General features: G+C 37.6%; 1 protein-coding gene across 4 annotated transcripts in view; it reads left to right on the top strand.

Annotated features, from left to right (window-relative positions):
• Nucleotides 1–14,973, top strand: part of nfyc (nuclear transcription factor Y, gamma) — a 33,938-nt gene extending 18,965 nt beyond the window's left edge. For 3 of the 4 annotated variants that reach the window (XM_063013915.1, XM_063013923.1, XM_063013906.1), the window contains exons 4-11: nucleotides 913–1,026; nucleotides 3,627–3,722; nucleotides 5,063–5,239; nucleotides 9,637–9,708; nucleotides 11,178–11,339; nucleotides 11,646–11,708; nucleotides 11,955–12,014; nucleotides 13,736–14,973. In XM_063013915.1, the coding sequence (XP_062869985.1) occupies nucleotides 913–1,026; nucleotides 3,627–3,722; nucleotides 5,063–5,239; nucleotides 9,637–9,708; nucleotides 11,178–11,339; nucleotides 11,646–11,708; nucleotides 11,955–12,014; nucleotides 13,736–13,858 (867 nt within the window). In that variant the 3' untranslated portion in view covers nucleotides 13,859–14,973. The remainder of the gene's footprint in view (nucleotides 1–912; nucleotides 1,027–3,626; nucleotides 3,723–5,062; nucleotides 5,240–9,636; nucleotides 9,709–11,177; nucleotides 11,340–11,645; nucleotides 11,709–11,954; nucleotides 12,015–13,735) is intronic. The other variant, XM_063013933.1, reaches the window with a different exon arrangement.
• The last annotated feature ends 9,423 nt before the right edge of the window (nucleotides 14,974–24,396 follow it).

Raw genomic sequence — 24,396 nt, 5'->3', positions numbered from 1 at the left:
CCAGCACAGAGTAAATGCAGTTAGAGTAAATAGAATAGAGTAGAATAAAACAAAAGTATTGACTATGCAATGCTATTATACAGCAGTATGACACATTACACTATACAGGAAACACTATATATACTATATATTTACATATGTAGTATGTAATTAGCCTATGACTAAATTAACTGCCCAGCCGCCATAGTTCCCTATTCAGAGGGTGAGCGGGATTGTCCAGGATGGCTCTGATTTTGTCCTTTATCCTCTTCTCATGCTCTGTCTCCAGACTGCCCAGTCCAAACCCACCAGAGCTGGCCTTCCTCACCAGCTTATTTAGTTTGTTGGTTTCTCCAGTCTTGATACCCCCACCCCAGTACACCACAGCAAAAAAGAGGCACTGGCCACCACAAAGAGTGACTGTGATTAGTTTGCTTAGATCATTCTGTCCCATGCATTTGTGACAGTCATACCCGGATTCCTATACCCTGCAGCCCACCATTTACCTGTAATATTGGCATATATCCCTGTGTAGGACCTAAATGGGAACCCAGCATTTTTGCAGTCAGCAATCTTGACTGATTGGTTTGTCTTGGTGAACAGTTGGGAGTGGGGTAGCGTGGACAGTAAAGTTTGTGTGTATTTAGGGACAGACCTGTGTACGCAGCATACAGTGGGTCAGAAGGCTGTTCACACACCTAAAATAACCTACAGCTTAGAGCAGGGTAAACTGGAGCGGAAAGCCAAGACAATTAAGAGCTCAGCAACACTGACATGAGCAGAGACCCTTGGGCATGCTGTGGTTCAGCCACATTCGTGTATGTGTAAGTGAAAGCAGGATTGCTCTGCCCTCTGTGCTTTAGTTATGAGACTTTGTGTTTGTGTGTATGTACCAGCTATGTGTTTAACCCTCTCAGTGCCAATTTTTTGTAGATGATCAGCGCTGAGGCACCAGTGCTTTTTGCCAAAGCAGCTCAGATCTTCATCACAGAGCTTACTCTCAGAGCGTGGATTCACACTGAGGACAACAAACGCCGCACACTACAGGTTGGATATTTACATTTTATTTGATTATCAGCTGAACACTATACTCACAACTCCACTAACCTTAGGTTTGGGATGCAATTTTGAGGAATTTTAGGGCTTTGTGAACGACAGTTAGACAGTTTTTGATCAGTTGTTTGAATACATGTTCGCTGCACTGTATGGAATGACCCAAATATATAAGATATGTTCTAGTTTTGATATTTGAGTTGGGACGGATGCTGAGACTGCTGGTCCAGTTATCACACTAGTGGTGGAAGATACAGGCAGCAGTGACCAAATTCTGATTTCTTGTGAACCCTTGTTAAATTATCATTAAATAGTTAGCTTATTTTGTTAGCCCTTTAGAAGGTGTGATTCATGCAATAACATTGGACAGTTCACTGCACTTTGTTGGTGGTCCTCTATGAGCTTCAGTATAGGCAAAGACAGTTAGTTCCTTTCCCTCATCCATGTGAAATACTTGGGGAAAAGAGGAATGTGATCATTCTTAAACAGTGAGCAGGGCCATCTCTGGGTCAGTACTTAAACTTGCAACCTCCGAATAAAAAAGTAAATACTTTTCTGTGGTCACTTGAGCGTTTGCCGATTAAGTTAAAACAAAACTGTCACAAAATTTAGACTTTTGTGAACCTTAATGTTCCATCTCTAGTAGAAACTTCAGTAATCATATCTTGGCTCAGTGCAAGCTCTTAAAGCAATGTTCACATACACAAGATTCTCCAAATAGTCTGCAGGAGCTGTTTCTGGAATATACCCCATGGACTTATGTACTTATGTGATAAGATTAAGAACAAGACTCATTGCCAGCTACACCACTGACCCTGGGTGAAATGTGGCCAAACTCTTTATAATTTATGAACTTTGTGCAAACTAGCAAGGCTTGTTATTTAAAAACACGTAACTTGTTCTACGTTACCCTAAGAAAAATATGGCGGTGCCACCCTTGAATGCTTCAGAGCATGTTTCTCCCCCATTCTAACTCTTTTAAAAGTGTGTCTCATCTGACCCACTTCCACAATGCCATTTTGCCTGGACATGGATGTATATTAAAGCTTTTCATAGATTTAATATTTTAAAATGTATTAGTTTTATTTGTAATTTATAAAAACAAAAATAGCCATGCTGTTTAAAATGACAGACATATCAGAATATATTGACATTATATGGAGAAATGTATTGGGACACACCTCTTAATCATTAAATTCAGGTGTTTCATTCAGTCCAATTGCCACAGGTGTATAAAATTAAGCACCTAGCCGTGCAGTCTGCCGTTACAAACATTTGTGAAAGAACGAGTGCTGAGGTGCATAGTGCATAAATGTTGCCTATGCTGTGCTGACTAACTGAACCAAAATCTCAAGACTACAAAATAATTTTGGAGCACAATATAAAGTACAGTGTTAGAAAGCCAGGTCTCTGTCGAAGGTCAGAGGTTCTTCCATCTGAACAGTGACCCAAAACATACTTAAGACAAAGCACTGGAGAATTCAGAGGTGACCAGCAAGTCCAGATTCAAATACAGTCAAACAACCATGGAGAGATCCCAAAACAGCAGTTTGGTAAAGGTACCCTTCAAATCTGAGAGACCTGGAGTATTTGGCAAGAATGCAAAATTCTAATACAAAGGTGCATATAACTCATTCATGGTTGGAGTAAGTGATTTTCTGTTGTTGTTTTCAAAGGGTGTTTTATCACATATTAAGTTGGGGGTGCCAATAATTTTGTCCAGCCCATTTCTGGGATTCTATGTGACACTATATCAGCCTTTTGTGTGTTCTAGTGCAAAAAAAATTGCAACACTTTTCTGAAAGGCCAATATTTTGGCTATGGCTGTATATACAGTTGGCTGGTAAGAAAGTGTACAAACCAACAGATGTGCTTCAGTCAGTAATTGTATACCCACAAACTCATCTGTACAGTAGGTGTAGCTAATATAATAATCAATGAATTCAGGTACCAGATAGATGCTCTGGTGTGTATATGGTTGCTTATTGCAGATACAAGTATGCCTGCAGTATTATGAGTTTAAGGGAATACGAGGCATCAGGTGCATGTACATTTTGTCATGAGGTAAATCATGTTGCTAAGGCACTGTGTTTGCAGCCAATACCATTGTTAAGGCCTAGCAGCCATTAGGGTCGTCCTGACAACACTCACCACTAGAACAAGTGGGAAGACGTGAGCCCTAGCCACCAAAAATTAATCACAAGGCTAAAAATATCTCTTCATGTAAGGGGTGACAATTAGAAGGGGTGGAAGCTCTTGGAAGCTGATATCATGTGGAAAGTACCACATGAATGCTGTTGGTGGTCTGTCAGAGCTCTGTAGTAATCTTGTTTTGAGGGAAGTTTCTCATCCATCACAATGATTGGGTGGCAGATTTCCATTTCACGTTGGTGACGTTTAGTTTATAGCTCCAGTGCAAAACTAAATACACAAACTTATAGTATATCAAAAGGCTTGTTTGTTCATATCCAGTTCAAAGAAAAAAAGAGATGATTTTAATTTCACAGTAACTAAGCAGATACTGTAAGCAAGTTATGCAAAATGCCAGACATGATTGTGCCTTTTTTAAACTCTCATTCCTTTTTCTTTTGCAGAGAAATGACATAGCCATGGCCATCACCAAGTTTGACCAGTTTGACTTCCTAATCGACATTGTTCCAAGAGACGACCTTAAGCCGCCTAAACGACAGGTGTGGTAAATTTAGCGTTGGTGACAGATGTTCATTAATTAAATAGTGTAAACTGGCTGAAAGATAGAAAGGTCGCTCAAGAAGAAGAGCTTTATGCAACACCGCTGCTGGTAGCTTGAAGGTGCTGTAAACATCCTTGACTGGAAGCTGGTGGTAGGCACAGAGAAGGCTTTCAGTCGGATGTTTGCAACGTCCAGCTTCCCCTGAACTGCAGAGGCTGGATCCACATTTGTTACACAGAAGTGTTACTCGTCAGGTCACAGGACACGGATCATGGTACTGAGGTCCTGTTTGTGCGGTTGCATGTGTGAGCAGGTGTGTAAACATCCTACACTCTCAGCTGTAAAATGGCAAAGCTGGGAGAGGGGTGTTTACGCTCCTTGTCACAAATGAATCTACGTTTTATTTTGGGGTTTTTTTCAGCAAACCTTTTATGGTACCTTTTATGTTTGCATAAAAATGAATGATACTATCTATTATATAAAATACTGTTTGAAGCAGTAAGTGGCCAGAGTTATTTTGAATTTTATTTGTCACTTATACAGTACGTGTACAGAACAACGAAATTTTTTCTTCGCATATCTCAGCTTGTTAGGAAGCTGGTCAGAGCACAGGGTCAGCCGTTGCACGACGCCCCTGGAGCAGAGAGGGTTAAGGGCCCAACAGTGACTGCATGGTGGAACTGGGATATGAACTCTCAATTGTTCATTTACTAGCCCAAAGATGTACCCACTAGGCTACCACTGTCCATATTACATGAATATTACAGTAAAGAAACAAAATGAACCGAAATTATTCAGCACAAGAACTTGACTGCTACTGGAGGAGCTCTAGTATAGCATTTCCTCTGCACTTTGGGAACCATGACTGTTATGTAAAATATATAAAGCAGAGCAAGTTTTGCAATGTTTCAGCATTTAGTAAAAGTTTAGCTACATGGTGAACATTGAAGAGCTTAATTTAAAAAATAACATGAAAACCTGCATATCTAACCTGGGGTTTCTTAACTCTAGTCCTGGAGGTCCACTACCCTGCAGATGTTCAAGTGTTCAACATAACTGACACACCTCATCAGCTAATCAATTCCTAAGCAATTCCTTCTTAATCTAAATGACATGTACTGAGGAACTTAAAAGAACTTACTCAGTGCAAGGCTCATCAATTCTCAGACTTGGTCTACATCATGAATGTGTGTGTTCTACTCTCACATTACTCTGCCTAGCCATTCCTATTAGTTATTTATTCAAGTTCCTCCTCTAGTATTACAGTGTTAAAATAATTCATGGAGATGTAAGCCAGTGATAGCTTTATTCTGTGTGTGTGTGTGTGTGTGTGTGTAGGAGGAGGTTCGTCAGACTGTAGCCTCAACAGAGCCAGTGCAGTACTACTTCACGCTGGCACAGCAGCCTGGAGCCGTACAGGTGCAAGGCCAGCAACAAGGCCAGCAGGTGGCAACACCCACCGCCACCACTATTCAACCAGGCCAAATAATTATCGCCCAGCCCCAGCAAGGCCAGGTAATTAAATTTTTTATTATAATTATTATTTTTTGATGGGCCTTGTTAAACTTACAGTACACACAGTGAACCGTTACAGAAAAAAATAGTCTCACACTTGCAGTGTAAATTATCATGGCGTAGTGACAAAAGAACTAGTCTTAGGGCCAGGGAAGATCTCCAACAAGAAGTTGGCTATGAATTACACCAAAATAGTGTGCTATGCCAGCACTCTTGTTTTAACATTGGCTTTAACAGAAACACTCTCTCAAGCATTAGTAAAAGTGTCTTTTAAAAGGTATGTAAATAATGTAAATAGGCTTTGGCATTATTTACATTATTTGGGTGGCACATGGGTAGCACTGTCACCTCACAACAAAAAGGTCCTGGGTTTGATTCCCAGGTGGAGTGGTCAGGGTCTTTTCTGTGTGGAGTCTGCATGTTCTCCCTGCGTCTTCTTGTGTTTCCTCCAGGAGCTCCGGTTTCCTCCCACAGTCCAAAGACGTGCAAGTGAGGTGAATTGGAGATACAAAATTGTCCATGACTTGAACTGATGAATCTTCTGTAAACAGTAATTACCTGTCCTGTCATTAATGTAACCAAAGTGTGTAAAACATGGCGTTAAAATAATAATAAATAAATAGATAAATTAACATTATTTACATTTGTATTATTTCTCATAAGTGACAGCGGGTCGCTTGGGTGGCGTAGCGGTAAAGTACACTAGCCCACTACGACACAGATCAAGGAATCCAGGGTTTAAATCTCAGATACGCTGCCAGCGGGTCTGTCAGGCATCTGCACGGACATGATTGGATGGCGTCTAAGGTAGAGGCCGAAACAGCCTAGCCAGTGAGAGGTGCACTTGTCAGGGTGCTTTCGGAGGGTTGTGCCAGGAACCTGTGTTAAGTCTGGTATGTGTATCAGGTCTGCTATGGCGCCAAAAGAAAAAAAATAGGATTCTTGGGAGTTCATTGTAAATTATAGTTTTCAAGTTCTCAAAACTATAGCTGACAGATAACATAAAGCATACAGCATGAACTTACTTTGACTGCTCGTATCATTAGTGAACAGCAGAGGCACCGCACCATTATCTGCGTTTAGTTTTCAAATTTTGTGGCCAGTTGTCAGGGCACAAGTCGCATGACTTTGACTGCACAAACATGCGCTTTCTGGCTGTATTCAAATCCACGTATTTATGATTGTTGTATCATACAGTACTTTAGACTTTGTTAAACCAAGCAAGGATAGTTTCATCCCCGTTTAATCATTCGATCCATGCTTTAACTGTGGATGATGAGACGTGTGGTTTACACTTTCTTATCAAGTACCAGTACAGAATTCAGTCACTTCCTTTCTCCTCGGTGTAATGTCAGCCCAGTCTTGGAGTGTGAACTCTGCGCCCCTGCTCCTCTGGCTTCTTTCTCTATTCTCTTCAGTTGTATTCACTTTCTGTTTGGCAGTGCATCCCCGTCTCCATCACACCCAATCCTCTTTCTCCATTCTCACTTACACAGCCTTTTGATTCACTCACAGTTTCTTCTACCTTTTACAGAGCCCTTTCACTTTCAGTCTTTCTGTCTCCCAATCCCTCGGCCCTTGTCTTTATTCTAATTCAGCTTCATTCAACCACTACTCAATCTGCTCCTTTAGTGCTGGACCTCATTCCGTCTGAGGGTCAGTGCTGCTTCAGCAGGTCTGTAATTCGCTGACTTGTCAGACCTGGACACAGTGCTGCTGCAGTCACCTTCTAAAGCACTTGGGACATCCAAGAACAAGCAATGGAACAAGAGAAGGGTGGGAGGGAGGAAGGGAGGGGTCACAGGAAGATCAATGAGATGAGTGGATAGATGGACAGAAAATAATAGAGAGAAGCATGCCTGCAAAGCGTTTACTTTTTTAAACCATCAAGCACAGCACACACTCCAGATTAAGCCTGATTCTAAACAAAATCAAGACTTTTTACGCTCGTGATCTAAAACGAAAGAAAAAGCTTTTTTGACGGTTATGATTATGCATTTCTTTTTTGTGCTAAAGTGCTAAAATCTTTGCAAATTAATTAGATGGAATTTAATTACTAATATAATAGGTTTAGCAATAATTTAATTGCCTATTTATTATTATTATTAATTATTTACTTGATTATTAAATTATAAGTGGTAGAATATTAAGATATTAATTTATTTTATTATTAATATAATATTAATAAACAATAAAATATTAATTTAAAAATTCTCAATAACATTTGTTTACATAGCATTTTTAAATGATTAATAGTATACAGTCATTTTTTTACCCGTTTCATTTTCATCAACTGCTTTATCCTGGTCAGGTTCACAGCTGGTCCTGTTCCACTGTGAGACACTAAGCAGAAGGCAAGAATACCCTGGTCAGGGCACCAATTAATCAGGTCACTGTTAATCCATAGTCCACCCCAACATCACATTTTTGGTATTTTCAGACTAGATACTCTGTCCTAACTATAAATTAATACTTATTTTTATTACATATGCATGCAAAAATTCTGAATGATTCATCATAGAAACTGTCAAATGTTTGTAATTATTAAATAGTAGGCTGTGTATAGGCTAGAAAAGATATGATTATGCTAACTTCATATCTGGTTATGCTGGTTACAAACTAGAAACTAAAAATGGTGTAAAAAGCTGAATCATAAATTAAATGTAAATATACAAAATATACAAAAATATACTTTACGTAATTTTTTTATAGATCAGTCATGTCCATCTTAAGCTCAGCAGTTCTAGTGCAGAATTGATTAGTGTAATCTAATCAGGTTCTGACCTGTCATTCAATATCCAACAGCTATATCCAAAATGTAACTGAATTAAAATTTAATATCATGTTTTACATTATGCAGTCATATTGCATCTAATATTGTATGGTGCCAAAAACATTTAACTCGGCAGGTAAAATCCTCAGCCTAGCATATGTAGAGAACGGCTATGGGATTTACAGCAGCTGTGTCGGTAATTTACTTTAACTAGATCAAATCGTTTCAGTAATGTTATGATGCAGTTTAAATTATGTTATACCATATCATCACCAGTGATGGCATAGTTACCTTGAAAAAGTAATCTGATTACTGATTACTCCTTTAAAAAGTAACTTAGTTACTTTATGAATTACTTGATTTTAAAAGTAACTAAGTTAGATTACAAGTTACTTTATTAGTGATATAATGCGGAATATTTCAAAGATATTCCTTTGCAATACTTTATCATTTGGCTGCCAACTTGTGTGTACTGATGAGACTCAATTGAATCCCAGAACATGCTAGTGTGAATACATGGAAAACAAATTTAAATTTTCTTTCAAGAATATGATACAGACTGACCAACACTTACACTAAATCAGCATTGAAAATTGACTTTACTTTTAATAGCCTTCTACAATGCTGGAGCTTCTTAAAACGGAAGATTTTCTTTTAAATAGAAGTGTTATTTACCTGCTATTAAATTGTTTTCCAACTAAATCCGCCCAATTTGGCGGATAATCGCCCAATCTGGCAACACTGGAATGCGCAGAGCCAGCTTGCGCTTTTACTCGTAGCGCGCCACGAATACTACTAAATAGTACTACTTCTGCAATTGTGTTGGTGGTTGACATTTATGTTGAGTGTATTACTGCACTGTTTTGGTGAAGAACTACTCATCTGAGGTGCGCTGCTCCTGCCTGCAGAAATGCTTCCGCAAAAAAATGGCCGGCAAAGCGGTGGTGGGGGGCTGGGGGGGGGCCGAAGATTACTTTATGGTGGCCATGGCAACCACTGGCCACCCCCTGGCTCCGCCCCTGCCAAGAAGAAAGCAAAAATATCTTTTCACTAAGGAAAATGACAAAAATAGTAACGCACAATAAGTTGGATAAGTAACTTTAATCTGATTACTGGATTGGAAATAGTAACGCGTTAGATTACTCGTTACTGAAAAATGTGGTCAGATTAGAGTAACTAAGTAACGCGTTACAGACCATCAGTGATCATCACTTCCTCTAAAAAGTTCAAAATCTAGTCATGTGCTATAGTTTTTTAAACTGAAAATGGCTACTGCAGTGTATGTTTTCCCCCTAAGGATCAATAAGAGGTGATACAATGTGATACAATGCTTGTCAGTGTTAATTCTTTTAATTTACATCTTGAAAAAGGTGCAAATTGTCACTCTTTTGTGTGGCTGTACTGCTATCATTCATCCCCATGCATCTTTTTCCCAGTAACACCTGTGCCTAAATACTTTGGCTCATTTAACCAGCTTCCGCTCTGTTTATTTGTTATAAAGACAATTTTTTTGCTGTTACTCTCTGCATGTTTGGTCTCTGAGTGAAGTCCCTTACTGTTTGCTTTGCATGTGCTTATTGCTCTGTCTCTATGTGTTTTCCCTTTGCCATGTGTTCATTCTTAGGTGTTGCAGGGGGCCACCATGCAGCAGCTACAGCAGGTGCAGGTAGCTCAGTCACAAGATACTCCCATCACGGTAAACTATTTAGACCCCAACCAGTGCCTTAACTGTCCCTAATATTGCACCTTCTCTTTTCTAAGGGTTATGCCCTGTGCTCCTTTTATACCCCTAACAAACTGTAACACCGCCAGTACTTTAATATTAATACAATATGGAATAGGGCCGTCTAATGGTTTATCCATTTGTGCCAGGGAGTCAAAAAAAGCGTTATTAACCCTGTTTTTTTCTGAGTATAAGCATGACATTGCGATGGCAAAGACTGGCTCAGCCTAAAGAAGTCCATGCTTGGTTTTAGCTCTTTAAGTTAGTAGCCCGCAGAATGGTTATACAAAAATTAATATGGCTTTCTAATCACTATATACACTTACTGAGCTTTTTATTATGTATACCTGTCTGGTACTTGCATTTATTATTATTAAGCTACATTTACCATGCAGATGAACCTTGTGGGTATACTGTTACCAACTGTTGCTATAATACAGAAATAATCCTCAAATTGCTCAATAATGTAGGACTAAGTGCAAACATATAATACAAGTTCATATAAATAATACATATACAACAAGCACAAAACACAGATTTCTGCCATGAATATCACAAATGTGAAAACATGGCATTCTAAAAACAAACAAACCAACTGTAGCCCATATGTTCCGCTGTACATCTTGTCACATTTAGGTAGTGTTTGTTCTGGAGTAACTGTGTCAAGAGCAGCAGTGTTAATACTTGTCTGGTTATAAGAAACAAATACCCTGTTACCTCGTTTTAAGTGTCCAGTTGGAAACAAGAGCTATCTACTTTGTCATGCACAACATGTGTTAATCTTTTTCTGATAGTTTATCAGTGAAGATGTTCTAATCACAGGATGCTGGTGGTTTTGAATTTTTTTAAAGCGCTATTCTTCTCCCTGCATTGACAATAAGGTGCTTAAAATTCCAACAACACTGCTGCACCTGATACATCACATACTATCATTTCACTGTCGTGGCACTGAATGGTCATTAAATGTTTTGTAAATCGTGATCGGATCAGTTAATTTTCACTTAAATTAGCCTTTATATGTTGTATATTTTGTTTAATTAATACAGCATGAGGCTGCAGCAGCAGATCATGCCAGGCTGCTGGATAAACTGCTCTTGTGTATCTGGTGTCCTTATCTGAACGGTTAACTGATCACCTTTCACAGTTGGGTGATTTGCTGTCTAGGTTTCCTCACTTGCTGTAAGAGCACAGGTGTCACAAACTTTCCTGACTCCTCTATCCTATCTCTTGCATCCCTTTTCTGTGCTTTTTCACTGTGCTGTACAAAACAGGTTGTTCTGTTAGCTTTAGTATCACCATGGAAAGGAGCAGGCTGAATCAGCGTGCTGCTGCACAGGGCAAAATGTTCTATGAAGTATGCTTGGTGTGCTGACAAGCTTATCGCTCATAAGCCTCACTCGCACTGTCCCGCTTCTTTCTTGTGTCCTGTCTGTCTGCCATAGAGCGCTCCAGTGACCATGCAGGTGGGTGAGGGCCAGCAGGTGCAGATAGTGCAGGCGGCTGCGCAGGGGCAGGCTCAGGCCCAGCCGGTGCAGCCGACCGGCCAGACCATGCAAGTCATGCAGCAGATCATCACCAACACAGGAGAGATTCAGCAGATCCCTGTAAGGGCAGCACCAATATGCTTTTCAGTGCCACTGGTTTTATCTAAAGGATTTTTTTTATTCTAATGTTTTCTGTAAACTTTAAATCAGCTACTTAATTTGTGTCTTTTGAGCTACTGCAGTTTTTGAATGTTGTTTGACAGGAAAAAATACTATCAACACTTATTATATCATCATGTATATTTTTATCATTGCCCTAAACATTAATACCCCAGCTAAGATTGTTTAGACTCTTTCTCTTAAAGAAAAAATTTAAATGATATTGTATGTGCTTACATTCTTCTCCTGTTGATGGTGATCTTGCAGGTGCAGCTGAATACAGGAGGGCTGCAGTACATCCGCCTAGCTCAGCCAATTTCAGGAACACAGGTAGTTCAAGGACAAATACACACACTCGCAACCAACACTCAGCAGGTAAAGCATCGATTTTAAGGCACAAATGTATTGTATATACACCAAAACTATCGTTTCACTTGATGTATTTGTTCTACTGCTAGTGCATACAGTCTACTGTACATACAGTCCTTTTAAAATTAGACCACATTATTGCTTTTATCAGGATACCTTTCACACAGAACAGGAACATATGAATAATTTTGCTAAATCTGTTGGCAGATATCACAAACAGAAGTGCAGCAAGGACAACAGCAGTTCAGTCAGTTCACTGATGGTCAGGTAAGGACCACATTCACATTACTTGGTCACATTACTTCATTATTTCTCTGTTTCTTTTTAAAATCACAATTCTTATTGGGCCTGTGCAGTTTTTAATGTTTATTAGTCCCTGACTTCTCCTTACTGATGATTCCATTTAAATGTAAAATGTTTTATTTGTAAAATGATTTGTAAAATGTAAAATGATTTGTTTTATATCTACAGCTGAAATCAAATATTCTCTCCTCACCTTAACTGGTGATGTGTATAGAATTAAATGAAAAGATATAAAAAGACATCTCAGTAAACAGAATGTTTAGAGATTCATACAAGCAAACAACTTAATTTTGAGTTTAAATGAAAAGCATAGTTCTGTTGACGGATGTCCTTGAGCACTATTATTTTTGCTTTGATAACCCCTATTGAGCAATTTTTTGAGTTTCCGAAACTTCTCTTGTAAAATCTTAACCAATTTTTCTTGTGTAAAAGCTTCCAGCTCATTGAGGTTTGATGGTTTTTGTACTGTAGCCACTTTCTGTAAGCCCTACTAAAGATTTTCTAAGTGCAAATTTGAGAACAAGAAAGCATACTTCATCTTGCTCTGCAGAAACATTTTCTATTATAAATCCTAATTCTTTTGTTGGGGTTGAATTTCCGTTTGCAACTGCATGTGATGCACAAAAATTAACCTTTTTCTTCGTGCAGTTATGTTTGAACATTGCTGTGCATTATTTATTGGGATTAAATGTCCAAATATTAATACGAGGGATCTTCAAAAAGTTTCCGCACTTTTATATTTTGGTTGGAAACGGTGAGGGTGGGAGGAGTAGTAATTGGTCGTGACTGAGAGAGCTTATAGTGTGGATTTAGTGTCATCTGATTTCCACCTTTTTGGATCGCTCAAAGAAGCTTTAAGAGGAAGAAGATTTTCATGTGATGATGTGAAATCAGCAGTGCATCAGTGGCTATGCACTCAAATTATTTGCTGATGGCATTAAAAGTTAGTACGATGCTGGAAAAAATGCATCGGAAAGTGACTGTAGAAAAGTGATGTCGTGTGTTTGAAATTCTTAATAAATAGAGTTTTAAAAAAAAGTGCGGAAACTTCGTACTTAGATGTAATTTTAGCCTTGTGTGGATATTTGTCTGGTCCCCTTGATGAATAGAAAGCTTTTACCATTTTAAATACATGTATGGGTTGTATTATTTATATATAGGACAATCTATGTACATAGTAGAGAATGGAGCTATGGAGCCGTTTTCCAGATTTTTCATGATTGCAAAGTAAAATGAAAGCAAAATAAGTATTTTGTACAACATGGTGCAAAAGATATATTATTGGTCAAATGATACTTTAAAAGCATTCTTAAAGGAAATAAACATTATCTTAAACAGTTATTCTCTTCATAATTTGCAACAGCATTTCTTTTTTGATTGTATCATAAGCTTCATGTTTTTATTTTATGAAGCAAATGTAGTTTAGGGAGCAGTCATACGGTTACCAGCAGATGTCACCAGACCAATGAAGTGCCATGTGTATGTCTGGTCCCAGCTGCCATCATATTCAATAAAGCTGTGCTACCTGGATACAGAACAAGTTTTTTTTCTGTGGTAGATGTGTAATTCTAATTCTGATGTATTACCTTTAAAGATTTAGCAGTTGTGGAAGTGAGACATTAAACCCCCCATCATATTTGTATTCTCAATTTTTGCATCTCTGTCTGTGTCTCTTGACTTTGCAGCAGTTGTATCAGATCCAGCAGGTAACGATGCCAGTGGGGCAGGAGCTGACTCAGCCCATGTTCATTCAGTCAACGAGCCAGACGGCTGATGGCCAGGTCAGCACGCAGGTCAGCGCTGACTGATGCTCTTCACCTTCTCTCTGATGCCCAGGCACTGCCAGCGCAATAACCACACTGTTTCAAACCAGCTCGATCAGAGGGATTACCACCATAAATACCCACAAGGCACAATCAAACAACTCGCAGTTATTTAGGCCTCTTGCGTAAGAGCAATATGCAATTACAGTATGGCCCAATGCTCTATCTGCACTAAGCTTTGACTGTCCAAATTACTTTTCCTCTATCAAAATTTTACCTTTGTCTTTTCAGAAGTTGTAATGTTAAAGTTTGGATCATCACACTGTGCCAGACGTTTATTACTCTTCCCCACTGGGACCAATCCTGGGTAGTTTTTGCCATTCCATTGCACTGAAATGTCTGGCAACACACATTTATACATTTCCACTATCTTCAGCCAAACTAAGTCATTAGGTGTATGCATAATTCCAAAGGTCTTAATGTGGCCAATCAGCATAGCTGACATGTTTTTTTCCCATAATGACTGGTAGAAACCTTGTGTTTAAGTGTTTAGTGTGGTTATATAGTAGTGAGCATAATTTTAAACACTCAAGCATCAAAAACCATTTATAGATCTTTAATGGTCTCTGATGTTTTTTTCCTCAAAACAGTTTTGGTGTAGGTAGAGCATGTCTTGGTTGCATCTGATGAATATTTAGATCGAAAGCTCCCTGTTGTTTTGGGCACAGATCCTTAAAAACCTTGTGTACAAGGCCTAAAGAACAGTCTATCTGGACATTGTGTGGTACAGAAAAAATGTGTTGCTTCTGTCCTGGCTCAAATTTCTATTAAGTCCTTATTCATGCAGTTTGTTGATCATGCCATGTTGTGTTTAATTCAAAATGTAATGATGAAGCCATATTCTACACATTCTGTATGTGCTTTTTGTAGTTTTGTGTAACTAGTTGATTTTAATTGTATTAGTTTTTTTATTAGTTACTTGTATAGATTCAGACTTGAAAATGTGATTGTTTAAAGGGCTTTGAATGGGGGGGGAAGGGAATTTCTACATGCAAAGTGTATCTGTGGGTGGTTTGCTACAGGGTGTGTGAGTGGAACTGTGTATGTATCCCTAGTGTTTAATACTGTGCATTAAAGCCTCCCTTGGGACTAGATTTAAAGACTTTGTCTCTGATTTTCTTTGTCCTTGGCTGAAAATTGTTTTTCTGTCAGCCCATGCCTTAACTTATTTTGTATATGCATGTTAGACACATAATACACATTGATCTATGTTTTAAGGGCTTAAAAATCATTATCAGCGCAGCTACCACACCAAGCTTCACCAATGAATCACCAAACCGAAATACATCTAGACATATATTATCAATATATCAATATCAATATGTACATGAAAGCACGAGGAGCTACCTATTACACAAATAGCCCTAGCTATTATGATAAGCTTAAATCACTTATTTTTTAAATAAACATACAAACCCTGTGTCTGAAAAAGTTGGGACATTTTGTAAAATGTAATAAAACAAAAACATGCTTTATTAAACTGACAGCAGTACCAAGAAATGAACGTTCGACAGTAGTAGCTCAATGGACGCACTAACCTTGAGCCCAGTGTTTCCCTGTGGAACTGTGCCTGCTGCAACCTTGACAAGGATAAAGTGGTTGACTGAATAAGGTATTTTGTGGGGGTTCAATAATTGCCAAAGAGTAGAATAAACGATATACTCTGCTACTATAAAAATAATGATGCAATGACTAAAAGCACACACCATACTAATTTTAGAAGGGCTAAAAAGGTTAAAATTTGACTTTTGGGACAGCCTTTTCAAGATGATGTGTTCTTAGGGCCTAGTTTTGATCTCTGATTACGTTCTACATGGAGTTTGGCATGTTTTCTCATCCGAGTTTTGGTTGTATTTAGGTTTTACCATCTCCAAAACACTGAAAGTGAATTGTCTATTCTAAATTGTGCAAGTGAATACATTGGTATATTGTGTGATTGTGTGGTGCGCTGAAATGGATCGACTGTCTAGTGTGCATTCCTGCCTTACATCCAGCGTTTACGGAAAGTGCTTGACCAACCGCGACCCTGAACAGGATAAAGGTTTTACCAAGTCAAATTCATTTTTGACTATCACAGCTCGGTATCGTTCGGCGCAGGCTCACAGGCTGGGGCGGAATAGTACATAAGAAGTAATTTGGTCGATGTAGTACCAGTTTGTTTCGTTTGTAATGTTTTTTTTTTTGTGATAATTTAAAATAGTTAATGTATTAATGGTGGTTCTTGGCCAAACAAAGTGTGTTGTGTCCGATACGATGCTTGTTAACACTTTTAATGTTCGAATCTACTTAAATTTACATAACAGTATTTAAGGTACATGACTAGTAATCACAAGGTCGCTGATTCGAGCTTCTCCTCCGCCAATGAGCCAATGTTGGCCCCTGACAAGGCCCTTGACCCCCATTTGCTTCTTTAAGTGTATTAAGTCACAACTGTAAGACGCTCTGAATAAAAAGCGTCTGCTAAATGCCGCAATTGCAGCTTTTTAGCAATGTTGACTTTCGAGCACTGCTGGACACTATGCATGTTTTAACCACATGGTAGCGCCATAAGCTATAATGTAAAGCGCCAGTAACGTACCAGCGCTGGAACGATTCTGGTGGAATTTGGGGTCGTTCCTCAGCTGTTTGTTGGATTATCAGGTAGGTGTGTATGTGTAAGTGTGTGTGTTGAAAGAGTTGAGCAGTTGAATCACGAGTTACACACAGACTGCTAAGCTTTATGAGTCTACAGTCCTTCAGTGATCTTAATCCTCAGACCTCTTAAGTTCTCAAAACCCAAGTGCATGGTTTTATTAGAGTAAGCTCACTGTTCCGTACACATTTCAGTTCAATTCTCTTAAAGATTAATTACACGACAACAGAGCCCTGTGGCCCTATTAAAAATCAACTTTAAATGATCCAAAAAGCTAATGTCACATACAAACATAAACCAAGATAAATGTATTTAATGGTTGAATGTGTTGTAGCACTTTAATCAAGTCTTATATAGCATACAGTCACCAGTTAGATAAACTACTGTTATCAATTTCTTACATCTATGCTGGGGCATAACCACAGGTTCTTGTGCCTTCTTGAACATCTTTCCATAGTTGAAATCTGGCAACCCTGGTGCATTTGGTAATGTTTACTATAACTGTGGGTGTTGTGTTTCCTGTCCTTGTTCTAAGTTTAAATTTTCTTTCCTGGATTCAAGCACATGCACCTAACTGATTTTCTGTTGTTGTGACTTATTTTAACTGACACAGTTGTAATGATAGAATTGTTAGTGGTTTTTGGAAAGACATTACTCGCTCATTAATGATTCGTTTAATAAAAATGTAATTATATCATTATTAAACAATTTCCTTTACCATTTACTAAAATTTACATTTTTCAGTTTTGTGAGATGTGTATTATTGAATTTGGCCTTATCCAATGTCCAGCAGTCAGCTTATAATGCAAAAAAACATACCTTGCACTCAACTGTGACCATTAATACAGCTGCTTGGTCCTTACATTGACATCACATTGTTTTTAAAGATCACAAAGAAAATTTGCCCAGATGAAATGTAGGAATATGGCTTGGTAGTTAAAACATACACAATATGGTCAAAAGCCTGTTTTTGGCTTATCATGAGCTTGGTGGATATTCCATTCTAATACCATTGCATTAATATTGAGTTAGTAAATATTGAAAAGTGACTGTGGGAATGTTTGTGCCCATTCAGTCAAAAGAGAACTGACATTTATGAATGGAGAAGGTCATTAACTGGGTTGTAATCAAGGCTCTTTGAAGACCACCTAAGGTCCTTCACACCAAATTTGTCAATTCATGTCCTTTATGAAAAATTGCCTTGTGCACAGTGGCACAGTCATGCTAGAAAAGAGAAAGGTCTTTCCCAAACTGTTGTCAGAAAGTTAAATATATTAATCATTTTATGTAATTGGTTTATACACCCTTTAGCAATATGTGTTGCTATACACCTGAAAATAAGAATTAGGAGGGGTGTCCACATACTTTTGGCCATATATGTGTGTGTTGCTATATAGTGATTTATGTTACTGATTGAATGTGCTATAGCATGTGTTTCGATGACCTAAGCATATTACTTTTAGTAAACAATAAAAACCTCAGATTATGATTGCAATTTACTTTGATCACATTAACAGTTTCTTTGGTTGGGCTTTTGCTCATTTCATTTTCACTGGCCAGTAATGGATTCCTGTGAAAATGTTCCACTCTAAAAATGTCATGATAGCTCAGATTTTTACTGTAATTAACAGCTTGTCCACATATTGCTTGATGGTTGAGCAGATGTAGTGTGTCACATATGCCAGGGTTCTGAGTACTCCAGTTTCCTACATATAAATGGCCATGGGATGTCAAACAAGCTAATGGTCAATTGCCTATGTGTGTACATTCTGCCTAAAAATAATAACACCCCTTTATTTACTGTACAGTATTTAATAGCATGTAGAACTACAACTATTCAGCAACAATAACAATGCATGTAATTTTAGACTTAGGTTTGTTTGCATTAAGAACCCTGTAGGTCATATATTGGGTTTCATCTCAACTGGGTTTGAGTATGGAGTCTGGTCATTTCAAAACACAATTTATCATTATTTTCTTTTTACACCATCCTGTGGTTGACTCACTTATGTGTTTTAAATCACTACTTTGTTGCATAATGCAACTTTTGTTAAACCTCAGAGAATGGGCGGATACACTCCCATCCTTAGTAAGATCATTTCATACCATTTCAATTAATTCTTCACTTAGTAATTGCAAACTGCCCAGGCTTTAAAGCTTTTTACGACTAATAATTATTATAATATAATAATTATTATAATAATGCTTTAAAGTGTTCTTCCTATATTGGACACCAACTCAAGTGCTTTATTAGATTTTAGAAAAGTCTACAGATGTTTGCTCTTTTTCTAATAATTGTGTATTGTGTACTGGTTATTTTCTTGTTACAGTATGCTTACTCCTCAGCAATGTTGAATTTTCTTAGCTTCTAGACAGTCTTACCTAAGGAGGACTGATAAACATATGCATGCATTTTTTTAAAATCATAATCCTTATCCACCACATATCATGATGCTGAAAGGTGTCCACAGGTCTCTTTATTTTTGTAAAAATGCAATAAATCCACAATAGAAGTTATTTAGTCTTGGATTTTTAGCTGCAATAATGATTCAAATCTGCATTTATTACATTTTTAAAAACGTAATCTATTAAAAATAAAAAACATGATCAGATGCTCAATCATTGGTATCATTTTAAAAGATTTCCTTTGCTGAATATCATTGGCATCGACTAGCCAGTTGTGCTTAAATATATAAGGATAACAAGTATTACAACCCCAGTTTAAAAACAGCAATGATTTGCAAATCCATTCTGACCTGTATTCAATAAAAACAATACAATGACAAAATTATTTAATAGTTCATAGTTTTTTGTATATATTGACATATTGTAAATTTGAAAGCTGAAACATGTTCTAAAGACATTACCCAAAAAGAAACAGGGGCATGTTTAACACTGTTACAAAACCATTCCTTTTATCAACATTCAGTAATCGTTTAAAAACAAGGGACACCAAGTGTTGTAGTTGTGAAAATAACTAATCATTTTACCTATTCGTACATAATAAATAACAGCAGAATGTGGCTTAGTATTATCTTGCTGAAACAAGCAGAGACCTTCCTGAAAAATAAGTTGTCTGAATAGCAACATATGCTGCATCTGAATGTGTATGTGTACCCTGAGGATTAATGGTGCCTTTAAAATGTGCAAGTTACTCAACTCACTGGCACTAACAAACCCCCATACCACAACAGATGCTGGCCATTAAACTTTGCATTGGTAACAATTGGGTTGGCTCTTTTTCTTCTATGACCCAGAGAACGCAATGTTATTTCCAAAAAAGACTGAAACTGAAAATGTCCACTTTGTGTTAGTCCATCTTGGATGAACTTGAGCCCAGGGAGGTTGGTGGTGTTTCTGAATGTTATTGAATTAAGCTGGTTTTTAATGCAGTGCTGTCTGAGAGATTTAAAGTCATTTGCAATTAATACTGTTAATATTGCATTTAATATTGCCCTTTGCAATCGTGTCAATCGTGTTTAAACTGTTTGACGATTTGCAAAGATTTTGTTTTCACAAAACAGTGAAACCTTGCCACATCTTTGCTAAACTAAGCCATTTGTTGATGTTCCTTTTACACAATCCTGACATTTCAATAAACATGTATTGTTTAAACGTTTTATTTATTTATTAGGATTTTAATGTCATGTTTTACGATTTTGATGATTTATCAGTTTAAGTTTAATGTCAAACACAGTCATGGACAATTCTGTATCTCCAATTCACCTCACTTGCATGTCTTTGGAGTGTTGGAGGAAACCAGAACTCCCAGAGAAAACCCACGCAGACATGGGGAGAACATGCAAACTCCACACAGCAAGGACCAGGACTGCTCCACCTGGGAATCGAACCCAGGACCTTCTTGCTGTGAGGCGACAGTGCCTTAAGTAAATAAGTTTAACATTTTTCTTCAGTACAACTAATAAAGAAATTCTTTAATTCTTTGCAATCGGGTCTAGAAATGTTCTTAAACTGTTTGACTATTTGCTCACGAAGTTTTTCACAAAGCAGCAAAACCTGCCACATCTTTGCTCATCTAAGCCACATATTAATGTTCCTTTCACACAATCATGACATCACCTGTACAAAGTTCCAAAATTTTCCAGTCCTACATTTAATAACACACGTGCAGCCTGCATCCCTGCATGATTCCCTGTCAATAAACATGTACATGAACCATGAGTTTAGGCCTAAATGTGTCAAATTCTTAGAGAAAAAAATATTATGGTCTAGAATTACCAACATAGTAGTGTTGGTTGGATCCTGCATACATACTACAAAATGTTCAGGTAACAGAAACACTGTTGCTTTACTGTTTAAAAGCTTTAATAACTACCCTTAGACCTTTATTATAAATGTAAAAAATAAGTTTAACATTTTCCTCAGTACAGCTAATTTTGCCTTAAACACTATCTGTGGTAGTGGCATAGATGCTAGCAATTTAGATTAGGTTAAAATGTTGAGTATTACATTAACTTTTAATATTTTAAATAGGTTCTTAATTTAGGAGAAGCTCAAAAGCCCTGGTCTGATATTTTCCATTCGTGTAAGCTAGTGCTCAGGTTCAGTTTGCCTCTTTGTTTTCCCTCCTTCCTTCCTAATCGCCTTTACGCACTGAACAATGCCCTCATTAAGAGCCCGGACACTGAGAAACATCAATGTGTTTGTGGCTATGCCCACAAATGTGAGGTGTTGTACTACATAGTATTTCAAAGCTGCATGCATTCAAACCATGGTTATTTTTGCTCCCTTCTTAATATGCTAGTATACGTTTTGTTTCTTGTGGCCTGGTAGGAAATGGTTGGATGATTAACTAAATAACATTCTGAGTGTATCAGGAAAACTTCATTGCCAGTACTGATGCAAAGCCAGTGCTGTTGTGCTCATTTAGCATTTTTTCCGGTATGTGTAGTGTTTCCGTGCGGTTATAGCAAGCACTAGCAGCTGTTTATTCCGTGTGGCTATGCATAAAGGATGCAATCGGCTGTGGAATCACTTAAAAAGCAAATATGCCTGTACACTGCATCATTTACCAAGTATTGATCAGTGGCTTAGGTTTATTAGCAATGACTTACTTCTGGATAAGTCAGTAGGATTACTTGTGCTATGTTGACTCATCATTCACCTTAAATCTTGATCAGAATAAAGTGCTGTGTGGAATGCACACTACCTGCTACATCACTGATTATATACAGTAAATGGCATATTCTGCTTTAGTCTTGTGCTGGAGTGGGATCATCACTAGACTCCATGTTGAATTTAAAGGTATTAAGTTCTACCAATGTTAGACAGGAGTGTTGGTAGAAGTGGCTATTTAGTTCAAATACGTATTCCAAAACAAATGAGGTAATTTTACTAATTTTAAATTATGTTTCTTATAGGTAGGTAATAAACACAGCATCATTTTAAAATTGAATGATTGTTATTCATATGGTGGTTTTGCAGTATCTGTAGTATGTATTAGTTTGCCTAAATTTTTTTGCCTTAATCTGTTTAGTATTTATAATAAATGAATTTATTGTAGTAGATCTGCTCACTGATTTTATATAACATACACTGATCAGCCATAACATTATAACCACCTCCTTGTTTCTACACTCACTGTCCATTTTATCAGCTCCACTTCCCATATAGAAGCACTTTGAAGTTCTACAATTACTGACTGTAGTCCATCTGTTTCTCTGCATACCTTCTTAGCCTGCTTTCACCCTGTTCTTTAATGGTCAGGACCCCCACAGGATCACTACAGAGTAGGTATTATTTAGGTGGTGGATCATTCTCAGCACTGCAGTGACACTGACATGGTGGTGGTGTGTTGTGCTGGTATGAGTGGATCAGACACAGCAGCGCTGCTGGAGTTTTTAAATACCATGTCCACTCACTGTTGGTCCACCTTGTAGATGTAAAGTCAGAGACGGTCGCTCATCTATTGCTGCTGTTTGAGTTGGTCATCTTCTAGACTCTTCTCACCCCGGTCACTCATTTTTTCAGAGGTTCTCATATCAGCGGAGACAGAGAGTGAGAGCATTAAAGACTCGTACAAACCGCCACCTCCACAGCTTCTTTCCCCAGGCAATCAGCTTACTCAACAAGGACTACTCCCACATCCCTCCGTTTTAATAAATGTTCCTGGGTTTCACACAAGCTTCCCGCATTTTAATAGTTAATGCACATATGCACCTTATGTGTAAATAATCTCTATTGCACAATTTTTTATCACTACTATATTGTTTATTTTATTCTATGTATATATATACCATTGTTTATTGTTTATTATACGTTTAGATATAGTGTACCTTTTACTATTTAACTTGTATGTATGTTGACACCTGCACCTAAAGAAATTCCTTGTACATCTGCTACTTGGCGAATAAAAAAGATTCTGATTCTGATTCTGATTCTGATTCATCAGTGGTCACAGGACGCTGCCCACGGGGCGCTGTTGGCTGGATATTTTTGGTTGGTGGACTATTTTCAGTCCAGCAGGGACAGTGAGGTGTTTAAAAACTCTATCAGCATTGCTGTCTTATCCACTCATACCAGCACAACACACACTAACACACCACCACCATGTCAGTGTCACTGCAGTGCTGAGAATGATCCACCACCCAAATAATACCTGCTCTGTAGTGGTCCTGGGAGAGTCCTGACCATTGAAGAACAGCATGAAAGGGGGCTAACAAAGCATGCAGAGAAACAGATGGAATACAGTCAGTAATTGTAAAACTACAAAGTGCTTTTATATGGTAAGTGGAGCTGATAAAATGGACAGTGAGTGTAGAAACAAGGAGGTGGATTTAATGTTATGGTTGATCGGTGTATATAATAGCCTATAACTATTAATCATGTAAAAAAAAATAGAGTAAGATAAATATGTAAAAAAAAAAAATAGAGTAACTACTACTACTACTACACTACTACTGCTACTTTTTCTACTACTACTACTACTACTAATAATAATAATAATAAAAATAAGAATTATAATAATAATATCAGGCAACTTAGATATTTGCAATTAGCAAAAAACTCCACCAATACTGTGTACCTTTAGTGTTGTTTAGCCTTTGAGTTGTGCAGGCTGTTCAGTAGTGAATCTATTTACATTTCACTGAAGAATAATGTAAGTGTAGCTAAGCTACATTTTATGAATAGTATGTATAGCTTAGCTTATGATATAGCTGAAGTAACATGTAAGGTGGTCATGGCTAAGCTTAGCTCACTTGTAGGTAGGGGGAAAATATCAGAGTACAAAAGACCTTTTCAGTTGGAAATTGAGCCTGGCACACTTGCAGACACACTACTGATCTCTGAAAGACTCTCTTTCACTTGTAGGTAGGAAATGTCTGTGTCTGTCCAACTTAGTAGGTGTGACTCTTAACCCTTTCTCACACAGCTTTTCCATTTGATGACAGCAACATTTGGATTTGGAGAATGACATGATTCTAATGAGAAGCACTCTCAAAAAATCTTAAAATTCTCATTTTGTCTCATTAAAAATAATAATGCATCTACAAGCCTGAATCAGAAAACAATGGGACAGTATTATAAATGCAAATAAAAAATGGTTTTTTTTTTCATGTTTACTGTTATATCACTGAAGACAGTATGAACCCAATATATTTCCTGTTTTGTCTGGTCAACTTTATTTCATTTGTTAATATACCTCCATTCCTGCATTTCAGGTCTGTCTGGAGTTCTGATTGTGTAAAGAATTTTGAAATTAGAATTTTGTTTCTCGTTTTCTTCTGTTTACAAGAAGAATGGGACAAAATAACATCTAAAATCTGAAACGCTTGGTACCATTAGTGCCAAAATGTCTTTTAAGTGTTGTGAGAAGTAATGCCAACATTACAGAGTGGTAAATGCTTTACCATCCAAACTTTTTTTGGAA

This window comes from Trichomycterus rosablanca, chromosome 2, assembly GCF_030014385.1.
Source record: "Trichomycterus rosablanca isolate fTriRos1 chromosome 2, fTriRos1.hap1, whole genome shotgun sequence".
Classification (NCBI taxonomy): Eukaryota; Metazoa; Chordata; class Actinopteri; order Siluriformes; family Trichomycteridae; genus Trichomycterus; species Trichomycterus rosablanca.
The sequence above is the reverse complement of the archived record's forward strand: the minus strand, read 5'-3'. Positions and strand labels throughout refer to the sequence as shown.